The sequence below is a fragment of the Anopheles gambiae genome, chromosome 2, assembly GCF_943734735.2.
Source record: "Anopheles gambiae chromosome 2, idAnoGambNW_F1_1, whole genome shotgun sequence".
NCBI lineage: Eukaryota > Metazoa > Arthropoda > Insecta > Diptera > Culicidae > Anopheles > Anopheles gambiae.
In genome coordinates, this window is record NC_064601.1 from 49964595 (window position 1) to 49988517 (window position 23923).

The 23923-nt window shown below is 50.0% G+C and overlaps 4 protein-coding genes across 4 annotated transcripts in view; 2 read left to right on the forward strand and 2 right to left on the reverse strand.

Annotated features, from left to right (window-relative positions):
- The window catches only part of LOC5667701 (uncharacterized), a 35640-nt gene extending 18254 nt beyond the window's left edge, over positions 1-17386 (forward strand). The window contains exons 2-6 of the mRNA XM_061642887.1: positions 14414-14773; positions 14875-15385; positions 15480-15641; positions 16223-16539; positions 16616-17386. Of these exons, the coding sequence (XP_061498871.1) occupies positions 14414-14773; positions 14875-15385; positions 15480-15641; positions 16223-16539; positions 16616-17319 (2054 nt within the window). The 3' untranslated portion in view covers positions 17320-17386. The remainder of the gene's footprint in view (positions 1-14413; positions 14774-14874; positions 15386-15479; positions 15642-16222; positions 16540-16615) is intronic.
- Positions 17243-18344, reverse strand: LOC1273993 (glutathione S-transferase 1-like). Its single transcript, XM_562690.3, has 2 exons — positions 18046-18344; positions 17243-17971 (listed from the first exon to the last, which is right to left on the reverse strand). The coding sequence occupies exons 1-2, from the start codon at positions 18178-18180 to the stop codon at positions 17432-17434; spliced, it is 675 nt and encodes a 224-aa protein (XP_562690.2). The 5' UTR covers positions 18181-18344; the 3' UTR covers positions 17243-17431.
- A 73-nt stretch (positions 18345-18417) lies between these two features.
- LOC1273994 (glutathione S-transferase D1) lies at positions 18418-19291 on the reverse strand. Its single transcript, XM_313058.2, has one exon. It carries the CDS (start codon positions 19072-19074, stop codon positions 18424-18426), a length of 651 nt encoding a protein of 216 aa, XP_313058.2. The 5' UTR covers positions 19075-19291; the 3' UTR covers positions 18418-18423.
- A 416-nt stretch (positions 19292-19707) lies between these two features.
- Positions 19708-20674, forward strand: LOC1268924 (glutathione S-transferase D5). Its single transcript, XM_307500.4, has 2 exons — positions 19708-19998; positions 20067-20674. The coding sequence occupies exons 1-2, from the start codon at positions 19867-19869 to the stop codon at positions 20583-20585; spliced, it is 651 nt and encodes a 216-aa protein (XP_307500.4). The 5' UTR covers positions 19708-19866; the 3' UTR covers positions 20586-20674.
- Positions 20675-23923: the final 3249 nt, after the last annotated feature.

A 23923-nucleotide genomic window follows, 5' to 3' on the forward strand; every position in this document is an offset into this window, starting at 1 on the left:
CGTGCCGCCAGAGCTGGGAAACGTGTGCCCGAGAATGAGATGATAAATAAATCTTTAACACTGCATCTTACGGGGCGGGTGGACGGAAAAGATCCACCGGTTTTTAGCATAGCGAGCGGAGTGCAAAGGGAACCTGCGCTGCACGAGACACACACTTGCCTGCGCCCAAACATGGCTCATATCTGATTCGCATGCAATAAAACGATGGCCAATCGACTGGAGGAAGGTGCCCACGGAACGGAACCAATGTGGTGGCCAAGCTTTCGACCGGCATTCCATCGATGGGCCGGGGCCGGGCCGCTCTTTTTCACTGGCCAGTGCAGAAGGCAAAATAAAAACCGCACCACAATTACACGATTTGTACGAACCGGGGGCGAATATGCTTAGAATTTCTGTACCTGAAAAGCTGCTTCAAAGAGGTGCGCTCCAGTTTTCCCTGCACTGGCACTGGCATTTGCTCGCTACCTTCTCTTGACTCTTTTGTTTTTCCCTGGCCAGTAGCAAAGAAAGTAGCATAAAAAGGCGCAGAGCGCCCAGTGTCGCTGGAGTGCTCGGTGGGCTCGGTTGTTCGCGGGTACAAACGATAAATAAACATGTACACCCACCGCAACACCACCCAACCAGGCGGCCAAGGTTTCTTCGACTGCTTATCTTATTACTTTTCCCCCCCACTACGAGAAAGACATTCCACCCAGTTAACCGACCGATTTGAATGCTGGAGTTCCGCTGCAGATCACACACCGCCGGGCTGGAGAGCGAGAAAGCAACTCACCGTGAGATTCGTCGTGGAGGTCGATATGGCGGTCGAAATGTAACATATTAACAGCGACAGCATTCAAGCATAGTTTCGTGGACCGCTCTCTCTCTCTCTCTCTCCTCCTACCAGAGCCACACACGCGCGGGCGTACGAGGGCGGCCGGCATTTCTTTCGCACTATTTGTACTATTCGCCCGTTTGCCCGAGAAGAAGCCATAAAGCCGCTCACATACCTCCGGGAGGTTGAACGCTCTCGGCTGCGGAGTGCAAAACGCGCAAAACGGGAAAAGAAAGCACGTTGTTTCCACTTTTTTTTTGTTTTTGTTTTGCCGTTGTCGCTGTTGCTGTTTGGACTCCATCTCGACCGGAGTTATGCTTCGGTGCGCAAAACAAACGCAGACACACACACACACACACACACACACACGTATATCTTCGAATAAGCTCACCTAATCTTATCCGGACTGCGAGAATCCACCCCACAACCACCGAGGATGCTTAGCAATTGCCCTGTAGGCCTCGGAAACGCCTCAGGAAGCGCACGTATACGTCCCCCCCCTTTCCCCTTTCCCCTCCACCAACCCAGCTTGATTGTTTTCCGATTCGGTTTTCGGATGGCAGTGGGACTGGAATGCGATGAGCGAACGAAAATATCGGAGCACACAACGGCTTATACGAGCGACTGCCGCTGCTGGCACATAGAATTGTGACTTGCTGGATCGTATGTTGAAAGGCAACCAGCCCACCACCACAAACCGTGAAACCTTTCCCTTTACAAGGCGAGAAAGAGAGAGAGCGAGGCCGAATGTTGCCAACCGTGGGGAGGAAAGCCAGGATTAGTCACGCCGTGTTTGGTGGGGCGAGAGCGCGCGAACGCTGCAAAGGAAATACATGCGCTTACCATTTAATTCTATTAATGTCTATCGAAGCATATAATTAAAAAATATTCCAACTGCCCCGCGTTCGCTTCCCATTGAGAGCTGAGATGGACGTGGTCGTGTATCGGCTGGATCGGCCATTTTTACCGCATCGATCGATCGATCGATCGTTGGTTCGTTCGCCGCTGGAATAATGGTACCGAGGGGGTTGAATGAGCGGCTAGAAATGGCCGTGGCACTGGACGGATACACACAAAAGCTCCCAAAAAGCGAACGAACGAACAGACAACGATCGCGATCGCTAAGCTCTAAACGGTGTTTTTCGTTCACCGTGTGTGTGTGTGTGTGTGTGTGTGTGTGTAAGAGTTTTTTTTAAGGAGATTTCCGTTCGCGTCTTGCCGTACGGCGCAGATTAAGTCGTGCGTCATGTGCAGTCGCATGAGTTATTGAAGAAGCCGGCTTGGCTAACGTTCTTTTGCCTTAATTCACCCCTGCGATATCTTCATCTGAGGGTTGGGGGGGGGGGGGGGGAGCAGCAGCAAAGGGTTTGGGGTGGGTTTTTGGGAACGGAAACCACACTTTGAGCATTTCGACGACAACGTCCCGAAAAAGGAAATCGAAACTGTTCACAATGGGCACATTTGCCAACAAAAAAAGACAGCTATCCGAGCGAAAGCTTAAAGCTTGATAGAACGACGATCGATTGTTGACCTTGTGTCGCGATCGCGGTTCATCCCACCGGGCGCAGCTTCTTTTCCCCCGTTTCGGACTCGCTGCTCTTTTGGGAGTGCAAAATTTGGCCCCGAAAAGGAAGGCAAACGAATTAAAGGATCCCCCGGACGCCGCTGCACGTTCGCCTTAACTAGCCCGCCCGGCCAGATGAGCCTTTCAGCACAAGCGCCACAAATCATCTTCCAAATCATAAGTGGCCTTCTTGGCTCGGGCTCGCGCTCGCATTATTGCTTCGCCCGTACGCCGTGGCCCCGTTAACAACAGGGCACCAGGAATGGACGCATCGATGATGATGATGATGAGGATGATGAGGATGAAGGATGAAAGAGCCTGCTCGCAACGTCGAAAATTATGTGGTTTAGGCAATAGAATACACACACACACACACGCGCACCAAATCCCAAACAACTGTGGTTCTTGCCTGCGGGCTCCCGAGACTCTCTAGCGTAATTATTTCGTAAGAAACATAAAAGCACTAGCACGAAACCGACCGAAACCGATCGGAGGAAATGGAAAAAGCAAGCCCAAACGGCACCACCACCGCCACTTGCCTCAGACACCAGCTGTAAAATGGTTCTCCAATCTCCGTTCAAGTGCTGCAGCCTGGTCGAAGCGATGGTACGCCCAGGCTGGAATGTGGATATGGATTTCCTTTCCGTGCCGTGGTTTCCGCCCGGCGCGGCGCACGTACGATCGAGCCTCACAGTGGTTTGGATGGTTTAATTGTTCCAATCGGCACCGGGCCTGCTCCATTAGTGGGCTCTGCCTGCTCCAAACCGCACATCTTGGGCCGGATATTGATTTTTCGAGCCTTTGGCGTGCGTTGCAGCTGCTGCTGTTGCTGCTGCTGCTGCGCACCACCCATCTCTAAGCGCTGCAGCGCACGCCATCATCCCACATGGTCTACTTTCTTCTGCACCTATGATACCTCCTAAAATGGTTAGGCAACTGTGTGCTCCGCTTTATCGCAAAACCGCCCCAACAGCAGGGTGCAAATCCGTTTAAGGAGCTGGCCGGGGAAGGGATTGTCGCGATCGCAAGTGTCGATTCGCACACAATTGCTCACGAGCAGCCGAACCACCAGCGCGCGCACCAGCACCAGCGCCTTATTCGGCGTGCACCAGTTCAGCCCAACTGCGATTAGATCTCGCGCCTCGGGAGTTGTGGTTCCAGGCCCGGGCGACCAACCCCATCCAGGATGATGACGGCTATTGCGGGGACTTGCTTTCCCGCCCGGTGGTTGGAGAAGAACAGGAACGGCATAGAAGTGGATATAAGTGAACGCGATCTCGTCGCGATCGTCGTGCTGGACGGCTTTCCTTGGAGTCCGGTTTCTGAGATCTTTTTTTTACTTATTTCAGCTTCAGCTACGACCACTACACGCTCGACACTTTCGACTGGCGTGATTGATGATTCTAATCTGCTCACTTAAATCTAACATCAAATTAAAATTAATCGTATCACAATAAACATTTATTCGTCGAACGAACAAGCCCGTTCGACGCAAGGGGCTGTTTTTGTGAGGCTGCTTGCGAGCGATGGTTATGCCACACCATATATAAGTTCCTTCCAGTTCCCGCGATCCCGAACGATCGGGCGACGACGGTGAGAACGGGCGAACCCGCTGGAGTGGCTTAGAGTGCCTCAGAGAGGATTTTCGGCTTAGCGTGCTCGCCCGCAACATGACAATTGGATTTTAGCCGTGCAAGGTTTTACGCGGCCTCGAATGACAAAACCCTCCAACGCTAGGTGCGACACAGAGGGCCAGCCACGCCACGATTCGCCAACGCATTAGTGCTTTTGAAAAAAAAAACATGTTACAAGTACCAGCGCCATTTCGGAAGAGCGCACGAGGATTTGTTTTGTGTGTTGTGCTGTTTGGCGTTTTGGCTGCCTTTTTTTGCTGCCTTTTCATCGCGCGATCCAACCCCGGGGATGATCGCGAATTGTTTAAACTCGTTCGCGCGAGATTTGATCCTCACTAAGCTCTTCCTCAGCCGCTTCACTTGCAACCCTCAAAGCAAACAAGGGTGCCAATCGTTCAATCGCGACCCGATCTGGCGAGCGATTGGCGTGCACACAGAGTTCCATCATCATCATCATCATCATAAAAAAAGTAAAATCAGCCCAACAACACACCCAAATAGAGAAAGTTACGCCCCACGGAAGGGCAGGAAAGGTGATTTTAGGGTGAAATAAAACCTCGACACACACACGCACATCGTCAGGCATTAGATTCGCTCGGAAATTAGATGATCTCTACCCGAAATTGATGCGCACTAGCCTGCAAAGGGAGCGTAATTTCCCGTGCGACGACCTGAATAACACGTACGTGTTGGTTTATTTTTCTCCCTGCTTTACTTCTATCAGCCAGGAAGAGCATGTTGTGGTAGTTTTGAAATTATTTCATTTCCTTCCCTTGCCATGATTTTCCCTCGCCCCAGTTGGCAGCAACATCCAATTAACAGTATACAAGCATACTTTTAACTGAATGATTTGATTTGGATCTCTTTGGCGTTGGCGCACACGCGTTGGGACTAGGAAGGGATAGTGATCGCAGCAGCATTGCAGCATCGCAGAGGCTTCCAAACGTTTGGAAAGAATTTGGTACGAACAGTGGACGAAGAACGAAACGGTTTATTGCGCTCGTTGACTCGGAAATCGCGTCGTAAAGCACCGCGGCGTCGGCCAACTTTTGATAGAACGCTTAGGCTCCATCGGACTGAGAAAGGCGACGAAAGCGACGGCGATGATGGCTTGAACGGAACAAGCATGATCAAGCAGGGAGTTAGTTAGGAGCAGGTAACAACACTCTCCGCCTGTGCCTGTGATTGCTTGATTAGTGGCGGTGGTAATTTTAATCGAGATGTTTTTCAACCTCACCCAACGTACCCCCCCGAAAAGCAAAAGTTCACCCCAAAAACTGCAATTTGCGATTCATTCATTCAACAAGCTCGATCGGCGCCCATACCCACGGGTTGCCCAACGCACCGGTTTTACCAAATCACGTGAAAAGTGGCACTTGCTTGCGTCAGTAATTTTCATTATTTTATTCCACCATCCACCTGCTAAATCCGCCCGATTACACCGAAAAGAAGGAAAGAAAAAACAAAACCTTCGCGCGGTTCATTTATGATTGCGTGGCGTAAAGGTGCGGCAAGAAGGGGCACCGGCACCAGCCCAGAGATGAAGGTTTGCACAGAGTTGCAATTGAAGTAGCAGTGGTATAAAACAAAACTCAATCCGGCTACTCCAAAACAATAACCAGCCGACTTCCAGCCGACTTCATCAATATCAACCTTGTAGAGCGTTTTTTTGCATTCGACACGAAACACACATAAATAGGCCAAAGGCAGGTTTGATATGCGCTTTCCAAAGCATAATTGAGAAAAATACAACACACGCAACAACAAAATAAAAAAAAAATACTCCACCGCGAGGTGCCAAATTTGCAACCGAAACAAGTTTGGGTTTGGCGCAACTTTTGGGAGCGCAAGCGGTGCCACTTCCTGCGCGAGTGCCCGAAAATCCGATGAACCATCAATAAATGGTGGAGATTTTTTATCGGAGTTCACTGAACGCAACCGCCCAGTTCCGATGGCGGAACACCCGGTGGAGGGTCCACGAAAACAAAACAGCCTGCGTAAAGCAGGAAGCAGCGAACTATAACCTTTCCCCAGACCTCGGTGCGCGCCATAAAGCTCGGCTCATTAGCGCATGGTATGCAGGCGCGTGTGTTTCCGGTCGAACGGCTGTGCATGTGGTCGTGATCGAGCGCGGCGCGGGAACTTAGGAAACAGTGTCCTGGGTGGCCACCGTGTGTTTGGCGGCATAATTGCCAGAACGAAATGATAATGCCAAAGGCTCTCACTAGTCCGCGCTTGCGAAATGAGGTCCCTCTATGACGTCTTACCCAAATGAAAGCTTCAAGCGCCTCTCCAGCAGATTCGAACCATCTACCCAATGCTCAGGAAGGAGACGAAGGATTCTTCGGCTTTTCGGCTATTTCGGGACGTTTCTTTTACCGGCATCCAAACCGGCCTAATTATAGAGACGTGAGGGTGCCCGTTGTCGTTCCGCAACGAGCTGCTTATTATCCATTCGAGTCCTGGGCGCTTCCTTACCTTCCTAACATCGAGCCCCAGCATGGTTTTTTCTTTTCTTAACATTCACTTTCGGTGCCGCACCACCAACAGAGACATTCGTTTCGTCGGAGGCGCCTCCCATACGTTCCAGAGCGGTTCCACAAACACTGCCGCTGCTGCTGCTAATGCCGCCGCCTTCGTTTGCGGGTTTTGAGCTTTCTGACCGACCCGGGCCCGGGAATCGATCTAATTACCGGGTTGTGCGCGTCGTCGCAGCACCAAACAAAACCCGGCGGCATTTTTTATTATTTATTTCGGCCGCTCACCCGTGCAGCCCAGGAGAGAAGCATTCCGGTTCGGCTGTGTTGGTCATTTTATGATTGTTGTTGGCTGTACTTTTCTCTCTCTCTCTGCCTTTGGAGGGAGTGTTGAGCGCCGCTGCCGGTGGTTTTACTTCCCTTCCGGAGGTCCATGACGATTCCTCGCACGTTAATTGCGATCGTTTCGTTTTTGTTTTTTTAGTTAGGCTCGGTGGAATGCGGTACGGTGTTTGTGATGCCAGGTACAATGCGAGTTAAACCCCTGTGCATGGTCAAGAAGGGGATTGTAGGGTCTAAAATTGAGATATTATTCTAGCATTTAAGCACCATTACGCCGAACGGCCGCCTTTACGGATCGTCTAAGTGGGCTCTGGGGACGGAGTCGTAGGGGCAACTTCCGGGCAACATGCTATCAAATGATATTATTATACGGGCTTGAAACACACGCAGGGCAAACGACTTCCATCTCTATTTCGGAGAAGCAAAGTCCTCCAAAATGCATCTCCCAAAAACCGGAAGGTCGGCCACCTTAATGTGTGGTGAAAGCAGGCCCTTTTGCATTACCTGCTCAATGTCTCGGGATGACTTGCGGATGTAAGATCCTTACCGATCCATCCAACAGTCCGATCGCCGGTAGAAAAGCATCACTGCTGCAGGCTGATCGATGAAGAAATAAAGCTAGAAAAACAGCAAAGAGCTCGAAAGCAAATGGGCTTTGATATGCATTTCCTTCTCTTCGTTCCCGCTGGGGTCAAATCACCCTGCCCACGAGGGTGCTCTTTTGCCATCGACCTTTTTTTTCTTCTGTTCTCCCTTTCCTCGATCGTCGGCTCGATTTGGTTTCCGCTCGATTTTAACACGGCCAAGGCGGAGAGGGTTTTGATTTCAAGGTTTTTGTCCTATGCCTTATGAATGGAGAGCATTTTCTCCGCCGCCGCTCGAGGAGGATTGGAATTTGATTGAGTAGCAGCAGCAGCAGCAGCAGCAGCAGCATCAACAGCAGCACAACACAATAAGCAACGAAAGTAATGCAAAGGGAGAAAAACAATCCACACACACTTTAGGAATACAAAATATTGAATGGCAACCAACACACGGGGCGAGAGTAATGCACCACCATCTTCGCCACTTCTGGGATGGTTGCAACCGCAGCACCAGCAAACAAAACATTGCCAGCCAGCCATCGGGCGTATCGTAAGAAAAGAGGAAACAACAAAACCATGCACAAAGCAAAGCCCACGGGAGAGTGAGTGTTTGAGGATGAGTTTCCTATTTTCTATCCGATTGTGATCGGTTCGTCAGCGATGAAGATGTTTGCAAGGAGGAAGATGTTGGCAGGCGATCGCCGCTCGAAAGTCCGCTGTCTGTAGCGAATATCGCTACTAGCGTGAGCCCCAGGTAGCAACCAGAGCAGAACCGCTACCGTACACACCATCATTTCGATCCGATTGAACGGGTCCCGGGGAAGAAACAAGCAGTCTGACATGGTTTTAGCTGCTGCTGCTTCCATATCGCGCCTTTTGTAGACTAAACGGAACTCTCGTTTGATCACTCTCACGACATGCACGCGTGCGATTGAGATGCATAATTTTATAGGCAACATGGCCGTTTTGGCTTTTACGATCTGTTTGGTAATTCAACGCTCGGGGGTCTCAGGCTATTTATGTAAGCAAGCTTTAAAAACAGATTGCACCTGTGCCGCAACCATGGCCAAATGTACCTTCAGTGGTTGCTTTTTTTGTTGGTTAGTCATTTGCGGCAACTTTATGATTTATTGTCAACCAGCGCCCAGCTTCTGCGTGTCCAAAACGTCTATTCCCATGGGAAATGAACAAAAAAACTGGAGGGAGCTGGCCAGTTCCTATTTCCATCCGCGCGATACATTTAAAGTGCAGCATTATTTGTACATCTCTTTGCGCCAGGTGGTGCGCGGCTGCGGTGCGAACATTATCCGCAAAGAGCTCACCATTTAAGCTGAGAGGCCCTCACGCCAGTTCTCCATTCGCACGACCCCCACCCGACCCAATGCACTTGATGGATGCGAATTCAGCGTTGCAAACGCGCGGCATAATCATCTTCCGGGGGGTCGAGAAGGTGGCTGGTAGTGCCCGAGCATGCCGTGGGGTAGCTCATCAAGGGTTGCAGAAGTCGGCCACTCCGGTGGAACGCCATCGACCGAAAGCAACTCTTTCTTCAGCGAGAAGTTGGAGAGAGAAGAAAAAAAGCGCAGTGTTGATGATGTTCTGCCGACGGTGGCAGCGATGGTGGTGATGTATTTATTTGCTACTTTGTCCCGATGAGAGGATAGTGCCTCTGCACTTGCTTTTTTTTGTCCTGCTTTATGGTTCGTTGTTTGCTGTCCCCTGTGCAGTGCAGTCGCTACACATTCCATTCATTTGCTGCGAACTTCAGCCGTTTGGGAAACACCATTCGCATTTTACAACAATTTCCCGAGCTTTTCACGGACTGTGTGTCCCCTCTTCTTGTGGGCTCCGGTTCTCGCAGCATAAATCCGCACTAAAAGTCACTTGGCGGAAGACGGCAGTAGGAAAAAAACAGGGGAGAGATTGGAAACCTCTTCCAAGGTGTTTGTGTTCGTACCCGTCTGCCACCGAATAAAACCGACACAAATCGTACGGTGTCTAGGGGCCCCGGAGAAATAATCATAAAAAAACAACTCCCCTCGCTTTAACTCAAGGGGACTAGGGGGGAAGGGTGTGGCACACTATAACGAAAGATATTAACGAGAAAACAAAGCAAAGCCCCGACTGCATTTAGCACCCGGGCGATCCACTTTTCATCGGTGCCAGCCCTTTTGCACCAGCGCCAGATTTGGATGTGAAGAAAGCCCTTCCCAGAGAGGGGGGTGTAAACAGAGGGAAATGGCTGCAAACATGGAATGGAATCCGAAAAGAGGTCAGTTCGGAAAAATCCCATACCCTAACCGTCTCATCCAGCTAGCTTTCCCTGGTACATCGTGTGAGCTAACAACAACCAAAAACGAACAAACACACTGAAAACGAACCTAATAATAAACAACATCTGAATGATTGGTTAATTTTCTCGTTTGTCTTCCTGGTTTTTGCCTTTTTTGTGTTTGCTCCCAGCCCGCCGGCGTTTCCGCGCGCGACAGTTTGGAAGTAGCGCTTCGCTCGAGAAATAATCGTGAGCTAAACTCCCGTCGACGGGCTCCTTAAGCAGCAACCGAAAATCCCAACCAATCGTCGATCATTTTCCACTTGATCGACGATCCATCCCGCGTTTGCGTTGGACGCGATGATGCCGCGCGATCGGTAGACCACCAACCAAGTGAAACAATTTGTAAGCCAACTGCACCGGACGTTACCAGCCGCGGAGCACACGGTTAGAGACGGTCGCGCGTACGTGGCGTTTGCCTCTTCCCGGTGCTCCATTGGACCGATTCGGTCGGTTCGTTGTGGTTTTTAAATATTCATTGTTTCTACTTCCTACGGTGATCGTAGTCAGTCGAGCGACTCAAATTATGTTTGCTATTGATTGATTTTGGTGTGCCTCACCGCAGGTGGAAAATTACAATTTGTGGCTTGGACGCTTACACAACAGCGGCAGCAAGTGCTCTTAGATGTGTTCTGCCAGACGAAAAGGGCGAAAAACTACATCACCTCAACACCGCTAAGTATATTTGCAAATAACTTAACAACGGCAACCAAACAGAGCAAATATCAAGCGTACTTTAGTTGTAGCCGCGCATTTGCTGCAAAGTGTAGCATCCGCACCAAAAAGGAAAGTTAATTAGACGAATTAAACGTGCCGAGAGAGGAAGCTGCGATCGTGTTGTTCGCTTTGTCCGTACCACACGCCATGCTCCTAATCGCCATCGTTCGGAATTCAATGTGCCAATTATTCAGGGCCACGATCCAGCCGGATGGTTTCGGGAACGCTCGCGGCCACCATTAGGTGATGTTCCATCCGCCGGCTCACCGTTATACCGATTTCCTCCGATCAGCCGGCCAACGGAGTACGAACTTTCTGGGACGGAGCAGCAGTAGGGAAGATAAGAAGGAAGCGGAGAACCATCAGACAAGAAAAGAAAGGCCCTGCAGCATGGACGAAATCTTTCATCCATATATTTTGGTCAATCAACCTGCCGTGGACTTCCCGTTTTTCTTAGCACCCAGTTTCGGTGTCGAAACGAACGGCTCGGATTCAATCTCTGTTTTCGCCCTTTCGCCCATTTCTCACAGCCGCGCGCTAAGGATCGTCCGGATATTGCCGGAAATTAATTCAGTTCTCAGCCGGCTAATGATGGGAAGCCGCGGGACAATCCGCGAATTCTGCACCCATAAAATATGTCAATGAGTAACGGGCATCCGTGTGCCCGTGTGAAATGCCCACCATTTTGGAGAGTGGGTTGGTCTCGGAACCCACCCAACCCCGAGGTCAGCATCAGAACGACGACGTTACCTTAACCACGGTAATGTTGAAGTTGTCTGGAGCAAACCCTACGATCTTGACTACTTGCTCTCGGACTTTCGGCGAAGTGTTCCCGGAGTTGGAAAGGTTAAGAATTCCAGCACGTGTGGACATTGTGAGAACGCGAAGGTGCGCCACGCGACGGGAAACAGCGCTGAAACCCATTCGTGTGATAGTTCGGGGCAATGCCTTGGTACGGGTGCAATCGACAACCACTAATTTATCGTCCCGATCGGCTCTTTTACGCAGACCACCAGCCGCGTGTCTTTATTCCCGTTGCTCTACGAGCCGGGACACATCATCCCGAGGTGCTTAGAGGGGTGTGCTTTTATCGCCGCCACTCGATCGATCGCCACATTGCGATGGGCATGTACCGGGCATGTCTCTTCTAACTTTCCATGCTTGTGCCATGTTTTCTGGAGTACGTGCGCGCGCGCCCCTGCGTCCCTTTTTGTCGGCTTATCGCGCGACACCGATCGTATGCAGAGTACGGTCGCTTTCCAAGCGCACCAAACAGGAAACCTGGGAATGCAGCGCACGGCGTTCCCGGGACCCGAACGTCTCTTCCGCGCCGCCCGAGCAGCACATTTCTTGGAAGACAAACAAGGTCTCGCCTCATTCATATCCCTTCACGACAGCGCGCATAATCTTTTCGGTACCTTCGAGCGGGGCGATGGCGATTGCTGCGGTGCCAGCAAGGCTCGACGAGCGCCTACGCAAGAAATTCCACCTCACGGACTGGTCCCGAACCACGGGCCAACGTTCCGGAAAGGAAGGGCGCACAAAACAGAAAGCAAGCCGGGCAGGAAAAATGTCTTTCCATATCAGCTATTCGGGAAAGCAAACCGAGAGCAAAAGCAATCGTAGCAATAAGAGCGTGCGCGGTGCCGCCCGGTTGGTGAATGCAGTCCGCGCCGGGAATGGGCTTGTTTATTAAAACGTCGTTACAACACCCCCCGTGGCCTCACCGAACCGCGCTTCTTCGCCCGTGGTGATCATGTCGCTGGGCCACGGGCAAAGAGTGAACTGATCGCGCGCCTACGCAAAACCCATCACCACACACACACGCGTGACAAGCCGAAGAAGGTGTGTACATCACCCCAAACAAACGCGGAGGCCCACGCCGATGCGCCAAGACCCACTGCGATCTGGCATCTGTGGCCCGCGTGTCCCGGTGAGAGTACGTGGTGGTGAATTATTGTTTCGCCATATTCAGAGCCCTGAACTCAAGAACCAATAATTGGCGAGGCGAAAGCATTACTCATCACGATCGCATTACAAGCAACCAAGCGCGGAGACGTCGTCTGGTACCGCAGTGCCAGATGAGCTCTACTCTTCCTGGTTGCGGCTGGCAGAGCTCTAGTTTGGCGTAGGAGAACTATTGAATTGATTTAAACTAAATCCACTGTAACCGGTGCGAACCGAGCGGCCCTAGACCATCATCCAGCTGCAGCAGCATTCCTTCACACAACACGATGGGAGGAAAAACCAATCAATAATCCACCGAACCGAAAGCTCATTGGCCGGGAAACGGGTCTGCCACTACTGTGACGAATCCATAATAACTAAACCCGTGGCCGCGCTAGGGGACAAGCGCTTTTATTTGATCACAAAACCAATTCTCACGCTCACGCCGCTCCGATGTGTTTGTGAGGCTTATGTAAAAGGGGAGGAAAAATTAAGTAGTTCATCTTGAACCGTTCATCTTTGCTGCCCGCCTGCTAATGACAGCATTTAGAGGCCAGCAAATGGGGAAGAAAAACACAGTAATAACTGTTCAGGTTGGCGCATCTCCGCTCCCTCCTCCGCTGGAGGTCGTTGGCGGGTCGGAATCTAATTAATCGGAAGAGCGGTGCAAAAAAAAAATGGAACGTCCACCTCCGAGCGCCAAACTCAATTTCGATCCAGACCCGGTCGCGATCGTCGTTCGCGTTTTTGTGTTGGGCAACTTCGTTTTCGTTTTCGCCCCTGCACATACCGACTTCTTGTCAACAGAAAGGCCTGCTCGCGCGCGCGCACACGATGCAGTCCCGTAAAGTTGATTTAATTAAGCCGATTGCCACCTCCTCCGGCTCCGCAGGTTGGGAAGTGCAGGGAACAGCGCGCGATCGCTCCAATGCACTCCCTCTCTGACTTTCGCGGGCTGCGTTAGAGAGCTGTACTGCGATCGGGAGAACGCATCGCCGGGTGGGATGCGATTTACCTACCCAACCCTCCGCCTTTTTTTTGTTGCTGGCTTAGCCGATCTCATTCCGAGCGCATCGGTACCGTTAGCAATTGCTATTCGCAATGGAAAACAGGGGACGAGTTAGGAGTTTAGCGCACCGTTAGTAGCCGATGGCCGCCACCGCCGCCGCTGCTGCTGCCACGGTCGCTGCCAGGTGTATTGGGCCATCAACAGCCGCACTCGATCGAACGATCGCGCAGCCATTCACCCGGGGGCTTTGGGTTGGCCGGCGAGCGTGGCGCTCGCTGGGAAAGTAACGAGCCGCGTTCGAAGCTTAGCTCGGCATCGGCATCGTACGGGTGATGATGGTGATTAAGCGGTGCAGCCTAAAAGGCACGGCTTCGCTCGTTTGCATCAGCCGAACGGTGCAAGTGCAACCGGCCGATGCTTTCCATTTCGTTGCACCCAGCACCATCTCCGGCACCCCCTTTGGGTGGTGTGCTCCGGTTAGAAAGAGGATCCGTACCACAAACACTCACTGGACCGTGGGGATGGTAGGGGGTAAGTGGGGGAAAAGGGGCAGTGCAGAGTTGACGCGCATCTCTCTGCAGTCTCTAATTGCCATTGTAGCAGCAGCAACCATTGGCTGCCCTGAAACTCTACGCCGTCCGATCGTTCACCCGTGTACCGTCAGCGCCACTCGCAGACGACGAACCCCTCAGACCATGAAATTGGCAGCCGAAAAGGACAGCCGATGGCGCTTTTCCCACCATTCTCGTTACGTTTCGCTTGCCAGCTTCCGGTAAGCCACCGGCTCAACGACAACCTCCTGCTGCCAGCTAACGTAAACGATCAGCACCTGCCGGCGAGCAGGGAAGACGCTACAGTTTCAACGCGGATGCATTTCGTTCCGTTCCGCCAAGTGGACACGTCAGCGTGCTTCACGGAAAGCTTCCAAACCACCGCCGTGCACCAAACCGACACTAATTGCGCTTCTTCGTCGCTTTCTTCTTGCCTTTCCAGGTGACGCTTCCTGCTACTTCCCGTTCGAGTTCCAGGGCGGCTACATCACGCAGAACACGGTCACGCCGGAGGGTGCGGTGCGGTACAGCCGCGTCAACATCACCGAGAACGCGATCCCACTGTGGGGCATGTGTCACAAGCGGCGCGACAACAACGTCATCCTGATGACCGGCTCGGAGGAGGCGAGCTGCTATCGCTGCTTTCACCTGAAGCTCGTGTCGAAGAACGTGCTGCGAGTGCTGGCCGCCGACAAGGACTACCTCTCCAAGTGCCACACCAACGAGGAGAAAGCGCTCGCCTCCTGTCTGTCCGATGACGACCTTCTGAACGAGGCGAAAAACACCGAAATCATCCTTTACAGTAAGTCCACCACTGCCAGGCTTCAGCTTAGTCTCCTCAGATCGTTGGATCAAGATTTTAATCCCTTTCCCTCTCTCTCTCTCTCGCTGCTCCCGTTACAGAATTCCACGAGTGGGACGGTGCAGAGGTACGACAGGAGTACTGCCCCATCCACGGCCGGTATCGCATGACGTACAGCGTCGATAGCAGCGACACAGCGGACGCCATCGAGTGTGATTCGGTCGAATCGGAGGTTGACAACTGTCCGTCCGGATCGGCGTTGAACTTGCGCTTCCGCAACTGCGCCTTCCCCGACAGGGAGGTAACGTTCGAATGTCTCGGGCACTGGCGCGGCTTCGGCAATCGCAACTATCTCGCACTGCTCAGCACGGGCAATGAGTCGCACCTGGGGCCCAAGTATCGGTGCGCCACCTACACCGAGAACCCGAAGACGGGCGAAATCGAGATCTCGTTCAGTCGCGACTCGACCTGCCGCGCCATCGAGCGTCAGTACGTGCGCCATCCAAACTCCCGATACACGAACGGCAACGGCATCGGAAGCGAATATCATCACGAGGTCCTAACGCTTCGTCCAATCCCGCTCGAGTTCGGTCCAGTCATACAGTACTGCAGGTAGGTCGTCTAGTGCAATCGCTCATCCGTCAGCTAATAGGTAGAGCTCCAGGAATCAACTAATGTGAATGTTGTTGTGCAATTTATTCTGCAGCTTTCCCAGCTGGCTAATCGGGCGCTGGGAGCACGTGGTCGTCAATCAGAACCAGCTCATCTACAAAGACCACAACACCTTCAAAACGTACACGATGAAGTGCGTCAAGAACTACACCAACCACGACTCGAACAAGTACATCGTCTACAGCCAAACGCAATGGTAATTATTTCCACCGTTCACTCGCTCTTTCTCCCCGAAGAGGGGAGAAGTTAATTGCAATCTTCTCTGGAAGAGATGTGGAAAATCAGTCATCGAGGCTTGCGAAACTAAATTAATTATCAAAATAGATGCTTCATTATTTCAAGCCAAAAAGCTGCTTTTTCTTTTCCCGGACCTTTCCCTAGTTCCTCCCTTTCCATCGTTAGCCTTCATTACACTTGCCGCTGTGATCGGCAAACGCTCGATCGCTTACGTTCCCCTTGGGGCCAAACTCCATTAGCAGCATCTCGCCTCAGGTGCGGTGGTGTGGCCTAGTAGTACACAAAAAAGTAGCATCAAATTACCACCTCCGTTCATTACACGCACCTCATTTCCTTTCATTCGAAACCACCCCACGAAAAACCAGTGAAAGTACACGATCGTTTCGCAAGCCCCTTCGCCCTCGCCGCTTTTGTTGTTTGCTTGCCTTTGTTAAGCGAACGGCATTGTGCATCGAACCAGCTGACGCAGCCGGCCCACGTTACTAATTCTCGCCCGTTACTAATCATTTTGCTTTCCTGCTCTCTCTCTCTCTTCCACAGTGGCGAGGAGATGTACCAGTGCTTGAAAATCGAACGGCGCGATACGAATGTGTTCGAGTTCCAGATAAGCAGCCGCCAGTCGGCCAACTACACTGCCACGATCTGTAACGATTTCTACTTCAACGACGACCGGTGGCTGACGCAGGGCCGGCTAGACAGCAACGACATCGTCTCGCCCTGCCCCATCATCGGCGAGTTCTCCGGCATCATCCCGGACGACGAGGGCCTGTGCGCGAAGCTGTCGTCCGAGTGCGAGTCCCAGGACATCATGTACTACCAGATCTCGGCCTGCGATTACGCGAACGAAGTGTATGAAGGTAAGTGTGATCTTCGGAGGATTAAGAATTGATGGAACACAGCGATACTAACAGCGACTCCCCTATTTCTCAACAGAACGCGAATACCGGTGTCTTGGCCAGTGGACACATCGAAACATCGTGTACACGTACACCCAGCGACGGGACGTCGGCACGTACGAGTGCTTCGTCGGCACGATGCTGTCCGATCGGCAGATCTTCATCAAGGAGGCGGGCGAACACTGCCAGCGTGACGTGAATCCGCACCGGTTCGGCATGGAGCTGAACAAGGTAGCGCACTGTACGCCACCGCAGGTGTTCAAGTCGCCCGGCCGGCCCACGCACAAGTACTCCGAGGTGCCGCAGCCGACCCAGCGACCAGGGCTGCCGGTGAATGGCGGTGGTGCCGGCGGGCACTCGGGCGTACTCGCTGGCACCAGCGGCAATCACTTCCACCAAAGTTCCTCGCCGTCCGCGGTGCCCAACTCGACACCTGCTCCAGCGTCGAGCGTCCCCACCGGATACGCCGATGGTGGCCAGCGCGGCGGAAGCAGCAGCAGTGACGATGGCAGCAGTAGCAGCAGCAGTAGCAGCGGCAACAGCAACGGCGGTAGCAGCGGTGGAGGAGCTGCCGGCGGAAACAACTATCCTCCGTATAAGACTAATTCCAAACACGAACCGGCCTCGGTAAAACCGGGCACCGTCGGCTCCACGGCCGCACATGTACAGTCGCACTATACCTATTTATTGTTAGCAACGTTTATCTGTGTTATCCTAGGTTGTAAGAATATTAGCTGTTAAACCAATTACCAATTGTACACAAAAGACAAAAATTAAAAAAATGAACATCGTCCTATCAAACATCAAACAAGGTCTTTAGACTCTCCTCGGTGATCGATCCTCATCCGAAAGGCTATTCCGCAACGGCATATGCAGTAGCTGGAGGTGTGGGACCAGACTCGAAGTAAGCCCGGTACTGCTGCATTCCACTCTCGTTAATCTCCTGAAAGTCCGCCATGGTTGCCTTGCAGCCCTCGTACCACGCCGAAATTGCCGGATACTTGCTCAGGTCATGCTGGACCACCTCGAGGGACGTCACCGTCGACACCAGACTGTAGTCCGCCAGCGTAATGTTCGGTCCGGCGGCGTACGGATTATTGATAAGATATCCATTCAGCACTGCCAGTGCTTCTTCCAACTTTTCAAGCTTCTCGCCGCCGGGCGTGGCACCCTCAAAGTATAACGGATAGTAGTAATCCTCCAACCGAGTACCAAGCGTGCCGTGATCGAAGAACAATCGCTGATTAATGATGGCCCGTGTCTTGGCATCCTTCGGATACAGACGACTGTTGGTGCGTCCGTACTTGTCGACCAGGTACACCAGTATGGCACGTGACTCCCACATCGTTAAATCGTTGTCCACAAGCGTCGGTACGCAATGGAATGGATTAAGCTGAAAAAATGATGAAATGGTTCATTGCTAGCATTCACTCACAGTTTACACAGCTCGTAGTTTGCTCCACTTACCACAGTAAACGTGGGTCGCAGTTGTTCATCCTTCATTAGATCAACGAATTGCAGGTTCAGGTTCAGCTTCAGAGCCTTTGCTACCAGCATCACCGAACGGCAGTAGGGCGAGGCGGGATGATAGTAAAAATCCATCTTCACAAATCACAAGATACACTACACGTCCAGCAAAGATTCCAACACGACTGCGTGCAAAGGCGACTGCCTTACCGGCTGGCGTACGGTAGTGGATCGCCAGAATCTTATCGCACAGGGTTTACAAACGATGACACGTCGATATCGATTACGTACAAAGTTAGATAAAAGAAATACCTCAAAAACCCTGAATATCGCGGCGACTGCCACACGGGTCAGCTGTGATAGAGCTTCATGAATGTGTTAGCCTTTGCTGTTTTCCTGCTCCATCCATTTTTGGAACATTGTAACGGCACGCTGTGTCAGGTCGGTGTAACCCGCAATCACTTCCTTGCACCGCTCGTACCACCGCCGAACAGCGACATATGGCGCGAGCTCAAACTTCAGCACCACCAGCATGGAAACGGTGCACACGAGCGAATAGTCCGCCACAGTAAGACAATCCCCGGCCACGAAGGCACTGTGCTGCAGAATGCCATCCAGTACGGCAACCGCTTCGATCAGCTTTTGGCGATCGGTCTCTACCGGTGTGGCCCGTTCCAGCACGACCGGGCTGTAGTACACAAAGATACACTTGTACAGTGTGCCGCACTCGAACAGCAATCGCTGGTTGACGATGGCCCGACGCAGCGGATCGGGCGGATAGTAGGTGGTTCCGGCCGGTGCGTACTGCTCTGCCAGGTAGATCAGAATGGCGCCTGGCTCGCAGATGGCCACACCGTCGACGACCAGCGTCGGTACCGTGTGCTGTGGGTTGATCTTCTTGAACGCTGGGTTCACATAATCCTTCCGGTGCACGTCCAGACTGATCAGGTTGAACTTTAGCTGCAGTGCCTCACCGAGCAACAGTATGGCACGCGATGGCGGTGACAGGATGTTGTAATACAGATCCATGCGTCGTAGGAAGATAAAACCGAACCCACAGAAACCTCGCACGCCTTATTTATAGGGCAATGGTGGCCAACTAGCGGGCGGATGATGGATTATTGCTGGGCTTGTTATTAGAGGCTACCGTTATTAGCAATTGTATGGCATGTAATTTCGGCGAGCTGTACAGATAGCGGCTCGACGTGTTACAGTGCATGTAGCATTTCTGTAACTTTTATGCTGAAAAAATCTACTACTTAACGGCCAAAATATCAAATAATCAAACTGCGAAAGACGGCTAAATTCATTTGAAGGCAAATCTCAGAAGTTAAAAAGATTCCCAATTTTATTCCATTAGTTGTAATCTACCCATTTCTACGAGTTGATTTGCTTTATGTACATCAGTCCCCCGGACCTAGTTCAATTTCCGGCAGTACCGAATCAAAATCAATCAGTGGCGCGTTATCTCCACATATTCCGCGATAATGATTTCTCTGCCGTTTGTTTGTTTCTCTTGTCCTCTTTATGCTTTTTTCACTCAACCACTAGAAAACTGCTCAACAAGCGCGAGATAGAATGTACGCCGGGGACGCCACTTCACATTGATGAGTTCACAGTCACCAAGATAGGTCCCGGTTTTTATGTTAAATTTTGTGACCGCTAAGTCATCACCCTTGTGGCGTGTACGTTAGGTTGCACAGTATTAGTGAGATAACTCATCACGAAACATGTCTTCAAATCAAGATTCGGGCCTGACAAAACGTTTCGCCAAGCATTAGTCAGACTGGGGCAGCCGGCACTTTCGGTCACTGTGCGAAAATGGAGCTCTACAGCGATATCGTTTCACCGCCCTGTCAGAATGTGCTCCTGGTGGCTAAGAAGTTGGGCATTGCGCTTAACACCAAGAAGACAAACATTATGGATGCAGCGGACGTAGCTGAGTTGACAAAGGTAACCAATTACCCTCGGCTGAGAGGTACAATAATCAATCAGTGAACTAATGATCACCGATCTTCAAGGTCAATCCGCAACATTTGATCCCAACGTTCGTGGAGGACGACGGGCATGTGATCTGGGAGTCGTACGCAATTGCCATTTACCTGGTGGAAAAGTACGGCCAAGATGATGCCCTCTATCCAAAAGATCCCAAAGTGCGATCCATTGTAAATCAGCGTTTGTTTTTTGATATCGGAACGCTGTACAAAAACATTCTAGCCAACATTGACGTCCTGATCGAGAAGCAGCAACCTTCGGCCGAATTACGCGGGAAGCTGGAGCAAGCGCTTGATCTTACGGAGAAGTTTGTTACCGAGTGTCGTTTTGTTGCTGCCGATCATCTTACGCTAGCTGACATCTTTATGCTTGGTAGCATTACTGCCCTGGAATGGTTTAGGTACGATTTGGAGCGTTATCCCGGCATTCGGGGATGGGTTGAGAGAGTAACGGCCCAATTCCCCGATTATTCCGACTTTCACAAGGAGATAAGGGAAGCCACTAAGCAGTACGTTGCAACGCACTGTCCGCATTTGGAATATTAGAATTTGTCATAAAAAGGAAATAAATACTCAAACATGATGTTTATAGATTCAAATGTTCTCAATAAACTGGCGAAGACAAACAAATGTGAGCACTTATACTCTTTTTTAATCGGTTCATAACAATAGAAAGAAGCTAAAACGATGGAAAAATAATAATTCTAACTAGGCCATTTGCAGTTCTGGCAATCTATTTTCTACACAATCCCTCGGTCAGCTATCTATGTAATTAGGCAAAAAATCGATAACACGTCCGATTAAAACGTGTCGATAGATTACAGACTGATAAAATAAATTGATAAAACAAATCTGTGTAAATGATATGCCAGGCAAAAAACACAACTATTTGGCACAACCTAGGTAATGGATTTAGGGCAGTGCATGAAAAACTTTAGGGTAAAATGAGATAAAAACTGTGCAAATGAAAATAAAAATAGGGAGCCAATTTATTTTGGTACACTTTGCATCACCTCTATGCATCTTTGTTTTACCTCTATCTTTAAATATCAAAGCTGCTTAAGAAACCTTTAATGTGCTCTGGTTAGGCCTTGAATATGCTAGCATCATTTGGAATCCTCCCACTATCGATGGCTGTTCGAGAATTGAAAGCATTCAGCGCCTCTTTACCAGGATTGCTTTTCGTCGTTTGTTTGGTGCTGCCTCATTACTTCCCTATCAATCGCGATTGCAGTTATTCGGTCTTAACTCCACCAAGTGTTTTGTTGGTGGCCTTTTTGTTTCAATTACTGATGCTCCAGATTTACTCTCGTCTATCATGCTGTATGTTCCCTCTCGTTCTCTTAGTCCACGTGATCCTCTGTCAATTGAGACACGTCATACACTATATACATTTAATGATCCTCTTCTATCCTGTTTCAGGTTATTTATCCACTTTTACTATCTCTTTGATTTCGACTCCTCTCTTAACTGTTTCCGTAATCGTCTTATTTCTTCTAATTTCTCTAATTCTTCTTCTCAGTTTTCTTTTACTTTCTTTTTGTCTCAAAGTTTATGATAGTCTCTATGCGGTCTACCTGTGTTTTTTCTCTTTTTTTTTCGTTAGGTCAGGCTTAGTTTAGTTAGGCATAGTATCTTAAGGCCGGGCTACATTGACCGTACTCCGTAGTGTAATTTTGATTTCCACTAGCGCATCTGGCGGAGGCTGGAGGAAGCTTTTTTTGGTCTTCAAGGGAATGGTTGTGCCGGATCTCAAATTTAAGTTGTTTTTTCATCGTTTTTTGATGTGAAAATGGCTGAAATACTTGCAAAACATATTTATCTATCAATTGCATAGCTTTTCCAGACCAGTTTAAGTTAAAAACATGGAAAAATAACATACACCTGTTTCCATCTACGTTCGAATCTCGTGCCGTTTGCATCGAATCGCAAACCGCCTGCTTCGAATCGCATGCCACTACGATCGAATGCGTGCACCCATGGTTGAATCGCGTGCCAGTACGGTTGAATCGCATTCCACTATGGTCGAATCATATGCCACTACGATCGAATCGTGTGCCGCTACCATTGGATTTCTGAAAGCAAGAGCATAGTAAACTGTTTGTTTACGTTTGAAAGCTGTTTCCTTCTTCGCCGACGGCATTTCATTTGTAAAATACTAATAAATGGGATTTATTCTCTGATTATAGGTAAACCCCACGAATATTGGTTGAAACCAAGGATTTTACCATCAACAACGAACACCGAATGTTAGTCGAACACAAGGATTTTACCATCAACAAGGGACCACGATATTCGTCGATAACAAGGATTTTACGTGTAATCAGAGAATAACTGCCTTTTATTAGTACTATTTTACAAACGAAATGCCGTCGGCGAAGAAAGATATAGCTTGCAAACGTAAACAAACAGTTTACTATGCTCTTGCTTTCAGAAATGCAATGGTAGCGGCACACGATTCGATCGTAGTGGCATACGATTCTACCATAGTGGAACGCGATTCAACCGTACTGGCACGCGATTCAACCATGGGTGCACGCATTCGATCGTAGTGGCATGCGATTCGAAGCAGGCGGTTTGCGATTCGATGCAAACGGCACGAGATTCGAACGTAGATGGAAACAGGTGTATTTTCTGAAGCGGCTACAAATTGTTTGGCAAAATGCTTCGGTCAGCCGCCGCCAGATGCGCTAGTGAAAATCAAAATTACGCTTGCGAGTACGGTCAATGTAGCCCGGCCTTTACACTACGGAGTACGATCAATGTAGCCCGGCCTTTTGAATTTTTAAATGATTTTTAAAATTCAGTCAAAAGGCAGTTTACCTTGCATTTGTCAATTGATGTGACAAATTGGTACAATTTTCTCAAAGAATGGTCAAATGAGAAAGATAAATAGTTATTGTTTAATAAATTTGTGTAAAAATTAAGGTTATTTCTGTCCTTTTACCAATTTCAAACATTTAACAAGAATACAGGGACGGTTCCGTGGTAGAGTCGGCAACTCGAACGATTCAATAACATGCCCGTCTCATGGGTTCAAACTAGGCATGGGCAAAACGATTCTTTTCACCGACCGCGAACGAACTAGTTCGCTCACCAAAAAGAACCGAACGCGAACGACGATTCTTTCGTTCTTTGTTTCATGAGGTTTTTATTCACAAAGAACGCTCGTTATCTTTTTCATTTACCCACCATAGACGCATACTGTAGCCAAAGAAGTACTCATTCTGCGGTTGAAACCAATCATTTAAAAACATTAAACACTTGGCTGTCTGGTCAACACAATCCATCGCAAAACCGACCAAAAACTAGCATGTAAAAAACTAATACGAGCAAAAATGTCTCCTGCATATATTGTACCCCATGCCTTATACACACTTAAGGATTCTATTTAAAAAAAAACTACTTAAATATGGATCAACATGATGAGCGCAATCAATTCAGTTCAGTTCATTCGCGAACAATGACTATTCCGTTTGAACGGGCTCCATCTATTGAATTGTATAGGTATAATTTCCATACCAACAGAACACAGATCGAACACCAGTTCGAACGCGTTCGATGAATTCAGTTGTGTAGGTACGATTTATACACCAACAGAACACAGATCGAACACCAGTTCGAACGCGTTCGATGAATTCAGTTGTGTAGGTACGATTTATACACCAACAGAACACAGATCGAACACTAACGGATCAGATCGAACGCGTTCGATGAATTCAGTTGTGTAGGTACGATTTACACACCAACAGAACACAGATCGAACACCAGTTCGAACGCGTTCGATGAATTCAGTCGTATAGATACGATTTCCACACCAACAGCACACGTGTCGAACACTGCTGGACAAATTCGACGGCGTTCGAGGAATTGAGTTGTATGGG

Excerpts from the sequence above, each read along its gene's own strand:
- LOC1273993 (XM_562690.3), bottom strand. The coding sequence starts at position 18,180 with ATGGATTTTTACTATCATCCCGCCTCGCCCTACTGCCGTTCGGTGATG. Across the intron at positions 17,972-18,045 it reads TGCGACCCACGTTTACTGTG|CTTAATCCATTCCATTGCGT; the intron begins GTAAGTGGAGCA and ends TCATTTTTTCAG.
- LOC1268924 (XM_307500.4), top strand. The coding sequence starts at position 19,867 with ATGGAGCTCTACAGCGATATCGTTTCACCGCCCTGTCAGAATGTGCTC. Across the intron at positions 19,999-20,066 it reads ACGTAGCTGAGTTGACAAAG|GTCAATCCGCAACATTTGAT; the intron begins GTAACCAATTAC and ends CCGATCTTCAAG.
- LOC1273994 (XM_313058.2), bottom strand. The coding sequence starts at position 19,074 with ATGGATCTGTATTACAACATCCTGTCACCGCCATCGCGTGCCATACTG.